Consider the following 20,531-nt stretch of genomic DNA (forward strand, 5'->3'; position numbering starts at 1 on the left):
CCCCCGATCCTAGCCCCTTGTACCCCCGATCTTAGCCGCTTGTACCCCCGATCCTGGCACCTTGTACCCCCGATCCTAGCCCCTTGTACCCCCGATCCTGGCCGCTTGTACCCCCGATCCTGGCCGCTTGTACCCCCGATCTTAGCCGCTTGTACCCCCGATCCTGGCCGCTTGTACCCCCGATCCTGGCCGCTTGTACCCCCGATCCTGGCCGCTTGTACCCCCGATCCTGACCGCTTGTACCCCCGATCCTGGCCGCTTGTACCCCCGATCCTGTGAGGGGGGACCCCGTTCCGGTCTCTCTCCCGTCAGCTAACCCGGTTCTTGGGGGTAGGCGGGGGGGATGTCCCGCGCGCGTTACATTTCGTAGCCCGCACAGGCGCCTCGGTCGGCGTGGGAAGCGCCACCCCCGCCACCCCCCGCCACCCCCATGAAGGTCACGTGCGCGGCTGCGGACCAATCGCAGCGAGGCATCGGGTGGCGCTCTAGTCGCCTATCCGCGCTGGGAAATCTGGGAAGGGCGATATCTCGTGACGTCACGCGACCGTGTGTGTGTGTGGAACGTTTATTGACTCGGTGACGTCATCGCGTCCGTGTGTAACTTTTTTGTCTCGGTGACGTCACGCAACTGTGTGTGTGTGTGGAACGTTTTTGTCTCGGTGACGTCAACGCGACTGTGTGTGTGTGGAACGTTTATTAACACGGTGACGTCATCGCGCCCGTGTGTAACTTTTTTGTCTCGGTGACGTCACGCGACTGTGTGGAACGTTTTTGTCTCGCTTACGTCATCGCGACCGTCTGTGTGAAACGTTGTCTTGATGACGTCATCGCTACCGTGTTTGGAACGTTTTTTGTCTCGGTGACGTCATCGCGCCCGTAAAACGTTGTCTCGGTGACGTCACAGCACCCGTGCAACGTTTTCTTGTCTCGGTCGACGTCACCGCGCACGCGATGGCTTCGTGACGTCACCGCGGTGCGGTTGCGTAATCACGCGATGGATTTTTGTTTGAATCGATTGGTCGGTGTGGGACCACCAAACAGCCTCCGTCTTTGGTCGTCGAGTTAATGAAAACAAAAGCATCTGTCAGTTTAAGGGGCCGTCCATAAATGACGTCACGCGATTTTGGACGATTTTTTACCCCCCCCCATCGTCACACGGCGTCACAAAGTCAGACCCCCCCTCAAATATGACGTCACAAAGCTCTGCCCCCCCAAAAACATGCTTCAAATCGCTTTAAACTATTGTCATAGCGAGAATGATCGAGAAGGGGGGCGTGGCCTCGGTCGGTATAAAAGGGAGATGCGCGGGAGACTCGGGGCTGTTGCAGTGGGGGGTGTGTGAACGTGTCTACAGTAAAGTGCCATCTCAAGAGAAGTGTGTCAAGTAATCATTACATGAGTAACGCCTGGGCCACGTTCTGTTTACGTGACTCAAACCCTACTAATTGGCCGTGTCGGCTGGTGGCGGGTTTAACAACACATTTACATTTACGCGATCTAACCCAAAAAAAAAATAACCTGTAAAAACTGTTTTTCACTATAAATCCTTTATATGCGTGGCATCGGGGCGGCTAGAGTCCTCTCGTCCTCTGGCTTGAGATGGCTGCCACCTATGGGTCAGATGATTGTCTGGCAGCATTAAACAATTGGTAATTAAATATTTAAAAAATTTCCCCTAAACAGTGTAAAATTTTAGAATTTTTTTTTCACTAAAATGCATTGTCACGCACAACGAGTCTGTGCGCAAAATGTCAGCTCGATTGGATCACGGGAAGTGGGTTAAAAAACGACCGAAAGATTTGCACGGTCCTAAGCAAGCAAGCGAACTTAATATAAAGGATTAAAAAAAAACTCAATTATGGAAAACATAGCCACTTCCGTGCCCTCGTCGAGGAGGCCGCTCTCCTAGCTTACTTTTACATGCTAATTTCTCACATTAACATCATGCTAATGTTTCGATTTAAAGCTTTCGTGACTGCAGGGATTCATCTTCTTGGTACTTTCGGTAAAGTCACGTAGAAGGGAAATAATAAAAATAAAACATAAAAAAAAATTATCATGACGTTTCGGCCACAACGCAAGCAGCCGTCTTCAGGTGAAGAACAGGTCTGACAGACGCTGTCTTTCCGACAGACCTGCTCTCCACCTGAGGACGGCTGCTTGCGTTGTGGCCGAAACGTCGTGAGAATTATTTTATGATGTTTTATTTTTATTATTTATTATTTCCATTCTACGTGACTTTACCGAAAGAACCAAGAAGATGAATCCCTGCAGTCACGAAAGCTTTAAATCGAAATTTAACTTATAAAACCATTCCCCGTGTTTGGTGCACATGCCGTACAATGTTTCGAATCGACGGGAGTATAGTTGGACTTACGAACAGGCCTCTGGGAACCGAACTCGTTTGTAAGTAGAGGAGTCCCTGTATCTTGAACTTCTTTCGCACCGTACGTAGCCAACCGTGCCGATCGCAGGTGCGGGGCAAGGACAACAAACTGAGCAGCAGACAAGCAATGGAACGTGTCCCGGAGAAAGCACGCCCACCGGGGAGATGGAGCGATAACTAAAATCAGCTCGTAGGTGCAGGAAAGTTCCTGGGCGGATTGCTACACTGCAGAATCGCGAGAGGCGGACTTGGGGAGGCCTCCGTCCAGCAGTGGACTGACCGTGGCTGACGACGATTGATGATGACACAAGCAGCGGGTCGATGTTTATTCCGTCAGGGTAGAACGCGTGAACACATTCGGGGGGGGGGGGGGGGAAATCACATTAACAACAAATGTCTGCTTCACTTACAACTGGGGTCGCCGCGATAAGGATTCTTCACAATACGATACGATATTGAGTCCCACAATGATGACGATGATAGCAGCAATCTCCCATGGCGGTACGGTCTGTTCTCCTACAACGCGTGTTTTGATAATGCGATTTGGATATAACGCGACAATTGTATTGGGGAATGCATCTTTTTATAACGCAAATTTAGTGAACAGATCTACGTCACGCGTGTATAAGCGGTAGTACGGCTGCCTTCAGCGTAGCATCACACAAGGTGGGATGCTGCTGGATGCTTCTAGATGCTACCCACGAGGGCTGTCATTGTTCAGCCTGCGTATGCATCTCACGTCTGTGCTTTACCCGACATAATATATTATTTATAACGCTTTTTTCCACAGCGCGGTGTTCTTCAGGAACGTAACCACCGCATTATAGGAGAAGAGGAAGCTTAAATGTAAACCATTGCATCGTATTGCGATCCCTCTGTACAATGCCAATGTTGTGTCGTACACCCCTCCTCCACCCGACACAGCTGAATCATCAGCTGTCTGGGGTTGATAAAATGAAGTTGTCCTATGGACAGATTCGCCTCCCACCATAAGGACGTGGAATTTCGATCTCTAGCTCAGGGCTGTAAACAGAATTAAAGCCACATCAATGCATGCGCATTTGAGCCAGGAAATTACTTTTGACTTGAATTTAAATAACAGCTGTTTATTTGGACCTTCAATCATCGTTCACAACGTACGATTTCGTAGCCAACATCGCAATTCGTAATTTATTTTCGGGGTTACGTAATGACCTGCTCAAATTTGTGTCGCAAGATCCTCCACCACCCGACACAGATTATATTGTCAAATTCAATTGTCACGCGTACGAGCGTCGGACGTGCCAAATATTTTATTGTGAGAGAATCGTTCTCCCACGTACACCGTGAGCTGAAACCATGATAATTTGGGAATAGGGCTAGGAATAGAGCTTAGGGACATTCGACCTCGCAGAGGGGTGGTGCAGCAGTTAGTACGCTGCGCTCGGAACCCAGCGGACCCGAGTTCGATACCAGCTCACGAGAAATAACGGTGGCGAATATTTAAGCCGCTCCTGGGCCTCCCCTCAGTCGACTGGGCTTCAAATGAGTACCTGGTGCTGTGTGTAAATCATCAGTAGTGGGGGGTGTGGTGCTGGCCACCCACCCCCTCGTGCGCCGTGCCGACCTTTATAGGTGTTCGCTAACAGCACTTGAAGGCTGTTAAATGGGAATCTGTGTCTGCGTGTGCGCACATTAAACGGGCGACACTGGCGGTGGGTTTTCCCATTTACGTAAGGAAGCTGTTGGGTTTACATTGAAGTATCCTTACACCCTTGCCACGTGCCTCTCCTGGATTGGTGTTGCCCTTGGTGTTGCGCGTCGCACCACCATGACCACCCACGCGGTGCAGACACCGTCGAAACGTCGTAACGACGAAACGTTGTGACGTTTTTTGTGTGTGTGTGTTTAACTTGTCGGCCCTTCCCCGCACCTCCGATTTGCACGGTTGGCTACGTACGGCGCGAAGGAAGTTCAACATACCGTAACAAACACACGTTAGCAAGACGCAAATACGGACAGGTCGCTGCGTGGCTTCCCGCCTGAAAGAAAATAAAACGAATCCGAAAAAATAACAAACGATTTTTCGCGTTTGCAATTTCAATCGTGCTTTTTTTTTTGATCAGCAAGTGAAACAATTACGAAAGTAAACGAGAGAACAACCACAACGACACGACGACAATGCGGCCAAGCGGACGATGGGATCGGCACGGAATCGGCGCGGAATCGTATCGAACGAGAAAAATCGCGGGGGGCCCCCCCCCCCCCAATAAAACCCCGGCGACCCCCCACTCGACGCACCGATTTGTGAATCATCGATGACGCCGCCGCCGCCGCATGGACCGGAAATTAGGGGCCCCCCCTTGTGACGTCACCGCTAAGCAGGCTGGCAGGCGAAGGTTCGGCCTTGCCATCAGAGGGTCCACGGAACAAAAACCACTTGGCACGGTGGCACCACGACACAGGGGTTTTCTATACCAGCAATAAGGATGATAAATATTCTACTTCTTCTTATTATTATTTTAGTTAATCGCAACACAGTCATAAAGAGGAACCCACGTGGGCCAGGCGTGATATGGTGGGTGCAATAGCACGTCACCTCACATTTCCTCCCCACCCTGCCCCCTCCCCCCCAAAATAAAATAAAAACGAGCAGCGAATGAGTGTTGAAATGTAGTCCATGTGGTTGTTTATTTGTCTGTGTGCCTCGTGTGCCGTGTCGGCCTTCATAGGTGCTACTCGCTAACAGCACTTGCTCCAACAGTCTGTTAAAGGCTATACAGGGGATCTTTTTCTTTGTTTTTGTGTTCATATGTACTTTGTATACATATGTGCGTGTGTGTGTATATGTGTGTGTGTCTATAGCGCTGTATAGGACCTTCATCGATGCTCGCGAACAGCATTTAGTCTTTCTGTGTGCGTGTGTGTATGTGCAATTAGTGACGATGGGAGCGGTGGCGCAGCGGTTAGCACACTGGGCTGCGAACTCGGCGACCTGAGTTCGGTTCCCGCTCACGGCCCTTAACAGTGACAGCGAATATCTCAACCGGTCCTGGGCCTCCCCTAGGTCGACTCGGCCTTGCTAGAGTACCTGGTGCGGTGTGTAAAACATCAGCACTGGGGGGAGACAAAGGTGACCGGGCGTTGATCTTAGCCGCCCCACCCCACTGTGCATTGTAACAGCACCAACAATCTGTTCAACGCTAAACAGGGGGATGATCTTGCACGTGTGTACGGATGTAAGTTTGCGCGCGTGCGTGTGTGTGTGCGCGTATATGTCCGTGTGTTTGTGCGTGCGTGCGTGTTCATGCGTGTACGTTCAGCAGAGCCCCCCCGCATACTCATCGTCCTCCTCGCCCCCCCCGCCGGGGGAGGTGGCCCCCGCCTGGGGCCCATCGCCCCCCCCGGACCCGGCCAGTGGAGACTCCACTTTCCTCTTGGACGGCACCCCCACCACTTGCAGACTCCGCGCCAGCTTGGTGTACTGTGTGCACACGTCACCCAACGTCAAACACCCATCGCCACCACCATCATCGCCACCACCACCATCATCATTGCCACCACCACCATTATCGCCACCACCACCATCATCGCCACCACCACCATCATCGCTACCATCAGCATCGTTGCCATCGCCACTACCACCACCATCGCTACCATCAACATCGTTGCCATCGCCACGCCCGTCACCACCATCATCGCTACCATCAGCATCGTTGCCATCGCCACCACCACCATCATTGCTACCATCAGCATCGTTGCCATCGCCACTACCACCACCACCACCATCATCGTTACCATCAACATCGTTGTCATCGCCACGCCCGTCACCACCACCGCTATCGCCATCACCGGACTGACAACTAACAGCACCATCGTCATTACCACCACCCACCACCATCAACACTCCTGCCACCACCACGACCACCATCACCCTCCCCCCATCAACCACACCCTCACTACAGCCAGCATTAGCACCATCATCATTACTTGCACCACCACCGGCGTGCAAGTGCTGTGCGTGTGAACCCTGTGTGTGCGTGTGTCCCGCGTGCCGTGCGTGTGTACTGCGTGTCCGTGTGTGTGCTTGCGCGTGTACTGTGAGTGAAGAATGTGCTGCGTATGTGCCCCACGTGCCGTGCGTCTAGTACGCGCGTACTGCGAATGTGCTGCATGTGTGCTGCCGTGCGCGTGTGCGTGCGTGTGTGCGCGTGTGCTGCCGTGCGCGTGTGTGCGCTGTGTACGTTGCTGTGCGTGTGTCTTTGACGCGCGTACTGCGAATGTGCTGCATGTGTGCTGCCGTGTGCGTGCTGCGTGCGCGTGTGCGCTGCGTGTGCGCGCTGCGTGCGCTGCGTGTGCTGCGTGTGTGCGCTGCGTGCGTTGTGTGTGCTGCGTGTGCGTGTGTGCGCTGCATGCGCTGCGTGTGCGCTGCGTGCGCTGCGTGTGCGCGTGTGTGTGTGCGCTGTGTACGTTGCTGTGTGTGCGTCTTTGACGCGCGTACTGCGAATGTGCTGCATGTGTGCTGCCGTGTGCACTGTGTGCGCTGCGTGTGCGTGACGCACGTCGTTGTCCATGTACTTGAAGAGCGGGGAGCTACACACGGCGAAGACGGCGTCGGGGTCCTGCTGGTCGAACGCCTCCAGCAGCTGCTCCAGCGCCGCACAGTCCTCGCTCGCCGTGAAGCCCGGGATGCTGCGCCACAAAGACAAAGGTCGCGAATAGCACCTACGAAGGCCGACGCGGCACACGAGGGGGTGGGTGGCCAGCACCACGCCCGACCCTCTGTAGGGTGCCCTTTGTGAAGTGCGGTCTGTAGGATGCGGTCTGTAGGATGCGATCTGTAGGGTGCGGTCTGTATGGTGCGGCTTGTACGGTGTTCCGTCTGCACGGTGTTCCATCTACACGGTGTTCCGTCTACACGGTGCCGTCTGTATTTCATCTGCTCACCTGTAGCTCTCCCGCACGCACTTCTCCGCCGCGACGTAGTCGTTGCGGTGCAGGTGAACCAGCACTTGGGAGATGGTTTTCTGTGACGGCACAGCCACGCATCGCAACATCACCACAACGTCGCCGCAGCATCACCACAACATCACCATCACCGCAGCATCTCCGTAGCATCGCCACAACATCAACATCACCGCTGGATCACCAAAGCACCACCGCAACATCACCGCCGCATCTCCATAGCATCACCACAACATCAGCATCACCGCATCATCGCTGTCGCATCACTGCAGCATCAACGCAGGATCGCCAAAGCACCACGGCAACATCACCGCAGCATCTCCATAGCATCACCACAACATCAACATCAACGCAGGATCGCTAAAGCACCGCCGCAACATCACCGCAGCATCTCCATAGCATCACCACAACATCACCGTCACCGCAACATCACCACAAGGCACGGTGAGCTTTCTCCCGGTTCTCCGGTTTCCTCCCACACAAAGATAAACTCTCACGAATAGAATTCAATACACGGCCAAATATCCCAACGCAGCAAGACCCCGTTGAAAATCATCTCGAGACTCGAGGGAGGGAGGGAGGGTGGGGCAGAGGTCACAAACGGGTTTTGATTCCTTACCCGTACCCGGCCACACCACGGTCGCAAACGGGTACCCGTACCCTACCCGATACCCGGCTACCCGTAACCGGCCGGGTATCGGGTAGGGTACGGGTATCGGGTACCTGATTGCGACCTCTGGGATGAAGCCATGTTGCAGGCGCGGGTGGGTTGATTCTAGGAACTTGAATTGTGAAAAGAGACAAGACGTTGGGAAATGAGTGACAAACGGTTACTCACCAGTGACTCACGGCCTACCCGTACCCGTACCCGGCCGCACCAGGGTCGCAAACGGGTACCCGTACCCAGCCGGGTACGGGTAGCCGGGTATCGGGTAGGGTACGGGTATCGGGAACCCGATTGCGAACTCTGGGGTGGGGGGAAAAGGTGTGAAATGAGTGGGGGTGGAATGGAGGGAGGGAGGGAGACAGCCACCTTGTTGCAGGTGGCGTAATTCTCAAGGTCGCGACACATGAGCTTCTCCTTTTGCAGAGACACAACCGCCTCGTCCAGCCTGGACAAGGAGACGCGGGGAGCACGGACGCAAGGGGACGTGGGGATACAGCGGACACAGGACACACACAGGGGGACATGGGAACACATAGTTATAGGACAACGGTTGTACGGTGAAACAGGACCATAGTGAAATAAAGACATGGGGGCGCAGAGACACGGAGGCATAGGGTTGCACAGGTTCAGACATATGCAACGGATGTGTACATTGCACGCTCGTGGGCATGTGCGTACGTGCGCATGTCTGTGTACATGTTTGAACGTATGTGTGGACATGTGTACACGTGTATATGCGTGTTTGCAGGGGTGGTTGTACGCGTTGGGGGCACAGGTGGTACATCAACCAGTCATCTCAATCAACCCATGGCACCTGGGGGTCTGTCCCCAAGACCTCCTGCCACCAGCGAACCTTTTAAACTTCGGGTGATAGCCTTAAAGTACACCTAGCCTGGTACAGGCGCCGTGGTGATTAGTGGCGAATGGCGGCTGGTGTTGTTCTTGTGTATACGTGTGTACGTGTGTGTGTGTGTGCAGCAAACCGAGTTCGATTCCTGCTTCACAGGCCAACATCGGTGACGAATATCTGAACCGGTCCTGGGCCTCTCCTAGGTCGACTCGGCCTCAAATAATTACCTGGTGTGCTGTGTAAACAGCAGCATTGGGGATCTTTGTCTTTGTATGTCTGCGCGTCGGATGGGGAGCTGGCTACCCACCCCTTCATGTGTCGTGCAGGCGTTAATCGGCACTCGCAAAAAGCCCTTGCCCCAACAGTCTGCTAAAGGCTATGTGGGGGGGGGATCTCTTTGTCTTTGTGTTCACGTGTACCTCCCTCCTCGCACCAGGAGCCGCGAGATCCGGTCCAACATTTCTGCAGCTTGGCGCATCCTCTCCTCATTCTGACAAGAGATGGACACGCGGGGGGGGGGGGGGGGGGGGCACGCGGGGGGGGGGGGGGGGGTCACGTGCGGGGGGGGGTCACGTGGGGGGGGGGGTCACGCGGGGTCACGACCTCCAACTGGCACATCCCCGGTCTAACACAGACACTTCACCCACTCTACCGCACCCCACATCCCCCCCCCCCTCTCTCGACACCCCTCACCATTCATTCCTCTCCTCACCCCATCACTTCACCCCTCACCCCATCTCTTGACCCCTCACCCCTCACCTCGTACACCGCCCCTGCAGCCCGGAACAGCTCGATGGCCTTGTCCAGATTCACAGTCTCCACCAGCCTGGGGGTCAGAGGTCACGTGTAGTGTATCCCGGCCGTCCAGTGTGTGTGCGCGTGAGTGAAGCCCAGCCGTGTGCTATGAGTAACCACCCAGATGTGTGTGGCGTAACCCAGCCGTAGCCCGGCTGTGCGCGAGTATGTCCCACCTGTGTGTGTGTATCTCAGCTGTGTGGCTGTATCCTGGCCGTGTGTGTGTTTCCTGGCTGTAGAACCGGTTGTATGCCGGCTGCATGTGACTGTGTGAGTATGCCCAGCTGTATACTGGCTGTGTGTGAGAATACCCTGGCTGTATGCCGGCTGTGTGTGTGTATATCCTGGCTATGTGTGCACATGTGTGTGCACGTGTGTGTGCACGTGTGTTTGTATCCTGGCTATGTGTGCACGTGTGTGTGCACGTGTGTGTGCGTGTCTCGGCTGTGTGCGTGCATGTCTCGGCTGTGTGCGTGCATCCTGGCTATGTGTGCATGTGTGTGTGTGCGTGCACGTGTGTGTGTGCGTGTCTCGGCTGTGTGCGTGTATCCTGGCTATGTGTGCATGTGTGTGTGCGCGTGCACGTGTGTGTGTGTTTCGGCTGCGTGTGCACGTGTGTGTGCACGTGTGTGCACGTGTGTGTGTGCGTCTCGGCTGCGTGCGTGTGTGCGTGCAGCCTGCAAGCCGTACTTGCCGGCGCGCTCCAGCGCGATGGCGGCAGTGTCCGGCGTGCCGTTCTCCAGGTACATGGTGCTCGCACGCTCAATCAGGTCCACGGCCTCGGGCAGACGCTGCATCTCCTGCCACGCGCACGCACGCGCATGTGCACACGCGCAATACTAAAGACAAACATCCCCCTTCAACAGACTGTTGGGGCAAGCACTGTTGGCGAGTGGCAGCTATGACGGCCGGCACAAACGCGGCACACGAAGGGGGTGGGTGGTCAGCACGACGCCCGACCGCCTTTGTCTCCCCAATGCTGATGTTGTACACATTGCATCAGCTACTCATTTAAGGCTGAGTCGATCTAAGGAAGGCTCAGCACCGGTTCGGGTGTTCACCACCGATGTCGGCCGCGAGCGGCAATCTCGGCTCAGCGGGTTCGTAGCGCAGTGCGCCAACCATTGCGCCACCGCTCTCCCACGCAAGCACTCACGCACACACACGGGCGTCGTTACCTTCAGCATCATCCCCGCCTGTTCGTACGCCCTGCGACGAGACGCACAAGCACACAATCAACAGGCGTCGGTGTTCACCGCAGCCATTAACAACTACACGCCGCCGACCAGATAAACATTTGCGATTCGGCGCCGCGATCCCGCGTGAAGAGCCATTTCCTCGCCTCGTGTCGTTCGCCGCGCGATTATTTCCCGTCTCGGCTGGTGTGGCCGTGGTGGGGTCGCCGCGAGAGCTTAGAATGCGACGCTGGCGGGGTTTTTTTTTTGGTGCGATTTAGAAAAACAAAACTGTTCCTTTTGGGGCAATTACACGTTACCCGTTGCAGCGCGTCGCGCGTTCGATCACGATGGCGCGAGTTAACCCGGTTAAAGAGAGTGGGGAGGGAGGGGGGGGGTAGGAGGAGGGGGAGCGGAGCCGCTGCCCCGAACAAGCTGGGGCGCCGCGGTGGGGGTGAGGTAGGTATTTAAGGGACGGGTGACAAGGAAATGAAGGGGGGTATAACCAAATGACCCTCAAATAAAATAAACATAAAAGGCGGCTAATGAGCGTCCGTACTTCCCTTCCACCCCTCCGAGCCCGTCTCCTGTCTGGTGGCAAGGGGCTATACGCCTTGTCGTCGGTCCCCGTCTCCCGCTCCTCCATCCAGCTAGCTAATTTCAGGTGTGGTATGAAGGGGGGGGGAGTGCAATCTGTCCTCATATTCCTCCACCTTGCCCTTGAGTTTATGGCTCAGATGCTCCATACCCACATGTGCGAGAGGCGTACTACAGGCGTTTGATGTGAACTTCAATTTCCATCGACGTAAACATCGACTCCGCGCGTGCATCACGAGCCCTAGTAACTCATCTTCTTGGTTCTTTCGGTAAAGTCACGTAGAAGGGAAATAATAAAGTAATAAAAATAAAACATAATAAAATCATTCTCGCGACGTTTCGGCCACAACGCAAGCAGCCGTCCTCAGGTGAAGAACAGGTCTGTCGGATTATTTCCCTTCTACGTGACTTGACCGAAAGAACCAAGAAGATGAATCCCTGCAGTCACGAAAGCTTTAAACCCTGGTAACTCGTTTAGTCATCGGCCTCCTAAAAATGCCCTGGTGCTAACCTGGGCTGCCCCTGGGGTCTGCTGTTGTTGGTGCTGGGCTGTTGCTGCCCTGTCTGCCCCAATGTCTCGTTGATATTGTTGGTGCTGCGCTGGCTACCCTAGGTCTTGTTGTTGTTGCTGCTGTCCCAGCTGCCCCTGTGTTTGTGCTGTCCAGGCTGCCCCTGGGTCTTGTCGTTGTTGCTGTTGCTGTTGTGGTTGGTGCTGGCTCAGGGCTGTCCCACAGCATTGCTCTCTCTCCTCTATTCCATGTTTTTTCTGACCCCACCCCCCGGCACACACCCACACATTCTATGATGGATTGAGCCAACCCCACACCCAAACAGGGTTTGAACTCGCGACATTCCGACTGCGAGCCACTCACTCCACCACTGGGCCACCCGGCCGGATTGTTATACAAATCATCGTTCCTGTCGTTGTCGGGAATATAACAACAATGCATCCTTCACAAATCCGTCTATCCGCATCAAAAAATTAATTTCTTACACGACCCAATCTTACACGACGGCCTTTTTGGCAAAGCATAGTTTTAGGCGCATTGTTTCAAGACAAGCAAACTCTGGACCGGTGGTTTAAACTCTGACCGTATCATTCCAGTAAGTTTGAGGCAATGTTACAAATTGGCATGTTAATTTGCTGTAGGTGCATTGGTCGAAAGGTTGAGCTTTTTAAATTCTTTATATTAAGTTCACTTGCTTGCTTGCTTGCGCGCTTACAACCGTGCAAATCTTTCGGTCGTTTTTTAACCCACTTCCCGTGATCCAATCGAGCTGACATTTTGCACACAGACTCGTTGTGCGTGACAATTTATTTTCTTGAAAATTTTTTTTCCAAAATTTTCCACTTTTTAGGAAAAAAAGTTTTCATATTTAATTTAGAATACCAATGTGATAAAAATGAAACTCTTACTCAAGAAAAACAGAAATGAATAATAAAATAAAACCGATGCCACGCATATAAAGGATTTATAGTGAAAAACTTTTTACGGGTTAATTTTTATATGACTGCGGGGGCTGCTCGTGATTGTCCGAGTCCACCTGCGACCCCGTACTTGAACTCGGGTTCTGCCACATATCAGGTGATGAGAGCTTTGACCGCAGCGTGAGTAGCAGGCAGCATGTTGAGCGTCCGAAGTGGATACTTACTTTGCCGAGTGGAAGAGCCTGAGAGGTGAGGTTAAGGATGAAGGTTCACGTATAGGAATGCACTTAACGAACAATATCATTTGTTATAAATGTATTAAGCTGGCACGGGTCAGGAGGGATGGGTGGCTTTTTTCCACTGCACGAAGCCTCGCTGTGCCATCAACGTCACACGTGACTGGAAGACACGTGAAGTTGACGTGTCGACGCTCTGTTTACATTGTACGTCACAAGATGCCTTGTGAGGCCAGCGTAGCACGGCTCGGTTCTGGCTCGGCTCTGCAAACGGCCAGCGGTGAAAAGTCACCCATGCCGTGCCAACTGCGTGCTGACATGGCGCAGATTCAAAGTTCAAAGTTCATTTATTAGGTATAGCCCTGTGAGCCATTCGGCTCTTGAATCGGGTGCAACCGCAACAAACAAAAAACAAAACATGAACAAGAAAACATATTAAAGTGAATATGTGCAAACAGAAAATCCAAGAAAAGACAGCAAAATATTGCAGAAAAAATCACCGTACACCAACCCTGTGCAAATATCCCAGTGGGATGCAAGTCAAACAACAACAACCACAAGACCAGTGGAGAAGGGTTATTGGTGAGCGAGGGCGGGGGGAGGGGGTGGAGGGGTGGGTTACCACTCCCATCAGCGCGAGCGTGGGTTGTGGCCACCGGGCCGAGCAGGATACGCTTGGTTGAATTTGTGGGACTGCGCCTCCTTGAGGTAGGCCTCCTTGGCCTGATCGTACTGCTTGGCGTTCTTAAACGCCACCGCTGAGACACACACACACGCGTGCGCACGCACACAAGAACACAAACACAATTACACACTCACAGGACAAAGACAACGATCTCCCGTAGAGTCTGTAACAGACTGTTGAAAGGTACATGAGGGGGTGGGTGGTCAGCACCACGCCCGACCGCCTTCGTCTCCCCAGTGGCGATGTTCACACACCGCACCAGGTACTCATTTGAGGCTGAGTAGACCTAGGGGAGGCCCAGGACCAGTTTAGAAAATCGTCACTGGTATTTCCCGAGAGCGGGAATTGATCCCGGGTTGCCGGTTTCGTAGCGCAGCGCGCTAACCGCTGCACTACCGCTCCCCACGAGTAATAGAACACACGTGTACACACACAGACAGATCCCCATGTAGTCTATAGAGGCTGTATGGGGAGGGGGGGGAACTGCGAGCACCTATGAAAGCCGGTACGGCGCACGAGGAAGTGAAAGTTGAAGCAGAATTAGAAAAGCTGAAAATTTATACTGGAGAAATTACATGAGCTATGACGCTCTTTTTTCACAGATGTCCAGTAGTTTTCACACATGTCCAGTAGAAACAATGGTGCAAGTTTCTTAAATCCACCCACCCCACCGCCTGTTCACCCAGTGGTATGAATGGGTACACAACAGTTAAGTCAATGTGCGGCCATATCGCGTGTGCCTCTTCCTCCTAAAAATCAATCTCCAATTATGGAAATCTGACTTTTGGAATCGGCAATCGATTGTGAAAATAATCGATTACAGCTATGCAGATTATCAGTTAACAACCCTTGGCAGTGGTTGATGTCAGCAGTCAATGTAGGTGTCTGCGTCAAGGGTTTGGATCAGGCGTAGAGGTCAGAGGTTTGCGTCAGGCAGGGGTCGAGGTCAGAGATATGGGTAAAAAAACAACTATATTTTGTAGTAGGTTTTTACCCTTTAAACTGGTACAAAACTGACACCTTTATACAAGGCATCATGTTTGCAATAACCGCAACACAAGCAGTCAAAATGCAAACAAAAATAAACAACTCTGATAATGGTAATGATATGCACTGTCCTTGAAGTTGATTGGTCCACACCCGAGACAGCTTTCCTTAGAGCCTAGTCTCACATAGTGTTGGACCAGATGACGCCAAAAGGCGTACAACTCAAAAACAGTGCACTACTACTATATTTTGCCACTGGTAAAGGAGGTCTCATAGTGTAAAAAACTATATTTTGGTTTTGCCAGGTAAGGCGCACTGAGCTGTACAACTCTTTTTCAGCAGCGACCTGGCCACAAATGATAACTCAACGAAGTGGCTTATCACGTGGACATTTATAGCAGCCAAATACTCTGAACGCCACGTTGATTCTACATGTGTAGGGGGAAAACTGGAGGGACCCAGAGAAAATCCATGCGACCACGGGGAGATAAACATGCAAATTGTAAACATACAGTAGGTCGTTGGGGTCAGGATCGAACCACGACCCCCTTGTATGATCAGGTAAGGTAGCTAACATCTCGCCACCGTAGGTCACGAGTTGAGGTCGGATATAGGGGTCAGGTTACCACCTGCTTTGCTGAACTCTGAAGCGGCTCCGTCGTAGTCCGGCTTCCACTTGAGGAATCCAGTCTTGAGACTAAGGAACAAGGGGTAGGGGGGGTCATGGGGTTACAGGGGGTCACAGGTCAACTATGGACATCATGTCATGGCCGGCCAAGGGCAATCACGTAGGTCAAGCCAGAAGGGAGTAATACTGGTAGGAACCTCCTGGTTACACCAGCCCACAGGGGATTATTGTGTCCGTCCGTCGTGCATCCAAAAATGGGAGGGGTGGGGCTGGTTGGAGAGGGGAGGGTGGGGAGGGGCTGAGTGGGGAGGGTGGGGCTGGGTGGGAGGGGCTGGTCACCCCGTGGTGCCCTTATAAAACTCAACGTTTAACCTACTCACACCGGCTTGTGCCCGCCCTCACAGTCGGGCATATTTGCGGAATACACCACGCCGCCGTTGACCCTGGCTATTGACCGAGCAACCCAACGTTCCTACCAGCTCCCTCCGCAGGAATGTGTTTTCTCACTGAACATATTCCTGTAGGTGGCAAGTGACCGGTTGCCACAGCCATAGCGAAATGTCATACTGGATGTGGTGTGCCGGGTATGGAAATACTCTCCCGCACGGGGACAGTCGCCGTTAAGTGACTGTGACAGACACAATCAGTCACACGGGGGAACTCACTATCAGCCACTGTCACTCACACAGGGTCAGTTACAGGCAGTCACATAGGGTCAGTCATATAGGGTCAGTCACATAGGGTCAGTCATATAGGGTTAGTCACACAGGGTCAGTCATATAGGGTCAGTCACATAGGGTCAGTCACATAGGGTCAGTCGCTGTTACACAAGATCAGTCACTATCAGTCACACAGTCATTGAGTCACATAGGGAATGTCAGTCACACAGCAACAATCACTATCAGTTACAAAGGGCAATCACTCAGTCATACAGGCAGAGTGACTATTGGTTACGCGGGGTCAGTCACTGACAGTCACACATACAGCGTCACTGACAGTCACCTAGGATCAGTCACTGACAGTCCGATCAGTCACTATCGCTTCCACAAGATCAACCACTGTCAGTCACACACCGACAGTCACACACCGACAGTCACACACCGACAGACACTGACAGTCACCCAGGATCAGTCACTATCGCTTCCACAAGATCAACCACTGTCAGTCACACAGACCGCGTCAATGACAGTCACACACCGACAGACACTGACAGTCACTGACAGTCACCCAGGCTCAGTCACTATCGGCTCCACAGCATCAATCACGCGGGAAGCATCACCGACAGTCATCCAGGATCAGTCACTATCGCTTCCACAAGATCAGCCACTGTCAGTCACACAGACAGCGTCACTGACAGTCACACACCGACAGATACCGACAGTCATCCAGGATTAGTCACTATCGCTTCCACAAGATCAGCCACTGTCAGTCACACAGACTGCGTCAATGACAGTCACACACGGAGAGTCACTGACAGTCAGGCTCAGTCACTATCGGCTCCACGGGATCAGTCACTGACAGTCAGAATCAGTCACTATGGGTTCCACAGGATCAGTCAGCATCAGTCACACAGGAAGCGTCAATGACAGTCACACACCGACAGACACTGACAGTCACTGACAGTCACCCAGGATCAGTCACTATCGCTGTCTACAAGATCAGTCAGTGTCAGTCACCCAGGAAGCATCACTGACAGACAGGCTCAGTCACTATCGGCTCCACGGGATCAATAACACGGAGAGTCACTGACAGTTAGATCGGTCACTATCGCTTCCACAAGATCAACCACTGTCAGTCACACAGACAGCGTCATTGACAGTCACACACCGACAGACACCGACAGTCAGATCAGTCACTATCGGCTCCACGGGATCAGCCACTGTCAGTCACACAGACAGCGTCACTGACAGTCACACACGGACAGTCACTGACAGTCAGATCAGTCACTATCGGCTCCACGGGATCAACCACTGACAGTCACACACCGACAGACACCGACAGTCAGGCTCAGTCACTATCGGCTCCACGGAATCAGTCACTGACAGTCAGAATCAGTCACTATGGGTTCCACAGGATCAGTCAGCATCAGTCACACAGGAAGCGTCAATGACAGTCACACACCGACAGACACCGACAGACACTGACAGTCACCCAGGATCAGTCACTATCGCTTCCACAAGATCAACCACTGTCAGTCACACAGACAGCGTCACTGACAGTCACACACCGACAGTCACTGACAGTCACCCAGGCTCAGTCACTATCGCTTCCACAAGATCAGCCACTGTCAGTCACACAGACCGCGTCAATGACAGTCACACACCGACAGATACTGACAGTCACCCAGGCTCAGTCACTATCGCTTCCACAAGATCAGCCACTGTCAGTCACACAGACCGCGTCAATGACAGTCACACACCGACAGTCACTGACAGTCACCCAGGCTCAGTCACTATCGCTTCCACAAGATCAGCCACTGTCAGTCACACAGACAGCGTCACTGACAGTCACACACCGACAGTCACTGACAGTCACCCAGGCTCAGTCACTATCGCTTCCACAAGATCAGCCACTGTCAGTCACACAGACCGCGTCAATGACAGTCACACACCGACAGATACTGACAGTCACCCAGGCTCAGTCACTATCGCTTCCACAAGATCAGCCACTGTCAGTCACACAGACCGCGTCAATGACAGTCACACACCGACAGATACTGACAGTCACCCAGGCTCAGTCACTATCGGCTCCACAGGATCAGTCACCGCCAGTCACACAGACCGCGTCAATGACAGTCACACACCGACAGATACTGACAGTCACCCAGGCTCAGTCACTATCGCTTCCACAAGATCAGCCACTGTCAGTCACACAGACAGCGTCACTGACAGTCACACACCGACAGTCACTGACAGTCACTGACAGTCACACACGGACAGACACCGACAGTCAGGCTCAGTCACTATCGGCTCCACAGGATCAGTCACCGCCAGTCACACGCGGGTGACTCAGTCACCCTCCCTCCCTCCGCACCACTTCTCCGCGCTCGCCAGATGCTCCAGCGCCTCGTTGATCTTGCGGTCCGCCATGGCCTAGAGACAGAAGCGGCGGTGGTGGTGGACAAGGTGGTGGACGAGGGGTGGACGAGGGGAGACCCCCGGCAGGACCCGGGCGGTTTGCGGGGGGCGGCGGTCGACTCCGTGATGGGGGGGGCGGGGGGGGCGACTTCTCAATCCCTTCCACACTGCGGCGGCACGCGATTGGTCGAGACACATCCCCCCCCCCCTCACGTCACGTGCTCTTCGATCCGGGGCTGTTGACGTTGGGCGAGAGCGCGCGGGATTGGACGCCGGGCCCCCCCCCTCTACCTCACCCAATATGGCCGCCAGCCGTTCAAGGCGGCGGCGGGGGGGGAATCTCCCGAAGACGTCAGGGCGTTCCCCGTAGTAAGATGGCGGAGATGAATCGCTGTAACGTTGCCGCGGTCCCCCCCCCCCCCCCCCGTGGTAAGATGGTGGAAGCGAATCGGCTGTGACGTTTCCGCGGTTCTCCCCCCGTGGTAAGATGGCGGAAGCGGATCGTTGTGACGTTGCCGCAGTTCCCCCCCCGTGGTAAGATGGCGGAAGCGGATCGCTGTAACGTTGCCGCGGTCCCCCCCCCCCCCCGTGGTAAGATGGCGGAAGCGGATCGCTGTAACGTTGCCGCGGTCCCCCCCCTCCCGTGGTAAGATGGCGGAAGCGGATCGCTGTGACGTTGCCGCGGTCCCGTGGTAAGATGGCTTTATTTGCAACCGCCACCCTCCACGTGACTCTATGTCACGTGATTATACTGAATCAATCACGTGCATCGGCATTTAAAGGGCAACACTGGACAGGCGACGTTTCGGACAATGGCCCTTCCTCGTAGCACATATATGATGAGACAGTTTTAGTGAGTTTCTCTCGTAGTATAGTAATTTACCAATACAAAAATGTGTTTACTTAGTAACAGGTTCGCCTTACTCAATAGCTACTAATAATTATGTAAATATGTGGATATTTAACAAACTGTTTGTCGGGAAACAGTTTGACAATGTCATTCTCACCATGGGGACCTCATTTGCCAGTAAAAATATGATAATTGGTTTTTTACCCTTCTATCTGGCAACAAAACTGACACCGTTTTGGCGTCATCTGGTCCAACCCATGTGAGACTAGGCTCTAAGGAAAGCTGTCTCGGGTGTGGACTAATCAACTTCAAGGACAGTGCATACATTATCAGAGTTATGTCTTTTGTTTGTATTATGACTGCAGGTATTGCGGTCTATGCAAACATGTGTAAAAAGGTGTAAGTTTTGTTGCCAGATAGAAGGGTAAAAAACCAATTATCAATGCCATTCTCATTAGGACCCCGTGATGTTAACAAAGTGCAGCCTCCAACGCTTACCATCATCCACTCCATCTGGCCTATTTATCTGCGATGAAGGGCCATTGCCCGAAACGTCGCCTATTCTATATATTTTTTCTCCTTTTAAGACCACACACGGAGTGTTATTGATGAGCGTGTTGAGTTTAATGTTAAACGCACGTGGAGGTGGATAATTCACGATGTAACACAATTTTTGTTCCTGGGTAGTAAGTGTTGTTTTCTAATTGCTTATGCCTCAAAAGTGTAGAAAATGGCTATTATTCCCCACAAACTTTGCTTTTGTGACCAGGACTTTGTGAAGCAATGACACAAATGCTCACGTTTTCTCTTTGAATATAGGTACATTTAAAAATGTCACTGTCCTGGTCAAAAAAGAAAAGTTTGTGGGGAATAATAGAAATTTTCTACACGTTTGAGGCAAAAGCAATTAGAAAATAACACTACCCAGGAAAAAGAAATAAATATATTTGTTACACAGTGTTATGAATGCAGTGGATTACTAACTTTGCGTGTGTGTCTTGATCACAAAAGCAAAGTTTGTAGGGAATAATAGCTTTTTTTTTTTACTTTTGAGGCATAAGCAATTAGACAATAACACTATGTTTTTTTCGGTAAAGTCACGTAGGTAAAAAATTCAATAAATTAAATCACGACGTTTCGGAGGCAACACAAGCTTCCGTCTTCAGGTGGAACCGTCACAGCAAAATGACTGTATCACTACCCAGCAACGCGGTCACGTGTAATC

At 52.7% G+C, this 20,531-nt stretch overlaps 1 protein-coding gene across 1 annotated transcript; it reads right to left on the reverse strand.

Moving 5' to 3' along the window:
* Window positions 1–2,727: 2,727 nt before the first annotated feature.
* Window positions 2,728–18,584, reverse strand: LOC133355823 (gamma-soluble NSF attachment protein-like). Its single transcript, XM_061573219.1, has 12 exons — window positions 18,413–18,584; window positions 15,381–15,448; window positions 13,753–13,837; window positions 13,068–13,085; window positions 10,821–10,851; window positions 10,333–10,442; window positions 9,607–9,673; window positions 9,267–9,337; window positions 8,364–8,442; window positions 7,313–7,392; window positions 6,928–7,057; window positions 2,728–5,849 (listed from the first exon to the last, which is right to left on the reverse strand). Exons 1-12 carry the CDS (start codon window positions 18,466–18,468, stop codon window positions 5,685–5,687), a joined length of 960 nt encoding a protein of 319 aa, XP_061429203.1. The 5' UTR covers window positions 18,469–18,584; the 3' UTR covers window positions 2,728–5,684.
* Between the last annotated feature and the right edge of the window lie 1,947 nt (window positions 18,585–20,531).

The sequence above is a fragment of the Lethenteron reissneri genome, chromosome 52, assembly GCF_015708825.2.
Source record: "Lethenteron reissneri isolate LAM-NWPU_2019-01 chromosome 52, ASM1570882v1, whole genome shotgun sequence".
NCBI classification, from domain to species: domain Eukaryota; kingdom Metazoa; phylum Chordata; class Hyperoartia; order Petromyzontiformes; family Petromyzontidae; genus Lethenteron; species Lethenteron reissneri.

Excerpts from the sequence above, each read along its gene's own strand:
- LOC133355823 (XM_061573219.1), bottom strand. The coding sequence starts at position 18,468 with ATGGCGGACCGCAAGATCAACGAGGCGCTGGAGCATCTGGCGAGCGCG. Across the intron at positions 9,674-10,332 it reads GCGCTGGAGCGCGCCGGCAA|GCTGGTGGAGACTGTGAATC; the intron begins GTACGGCTTGCA and ends TCTGACCCCCAG. Across the intron at positions 7,058-7,312 it reads TGCGTGCGGGAGAGCTACAG|CATCCCGGGCTTCACGGCGA; the intron begins GTGAGCAGATGA and ends TTTGTGGCGCAG.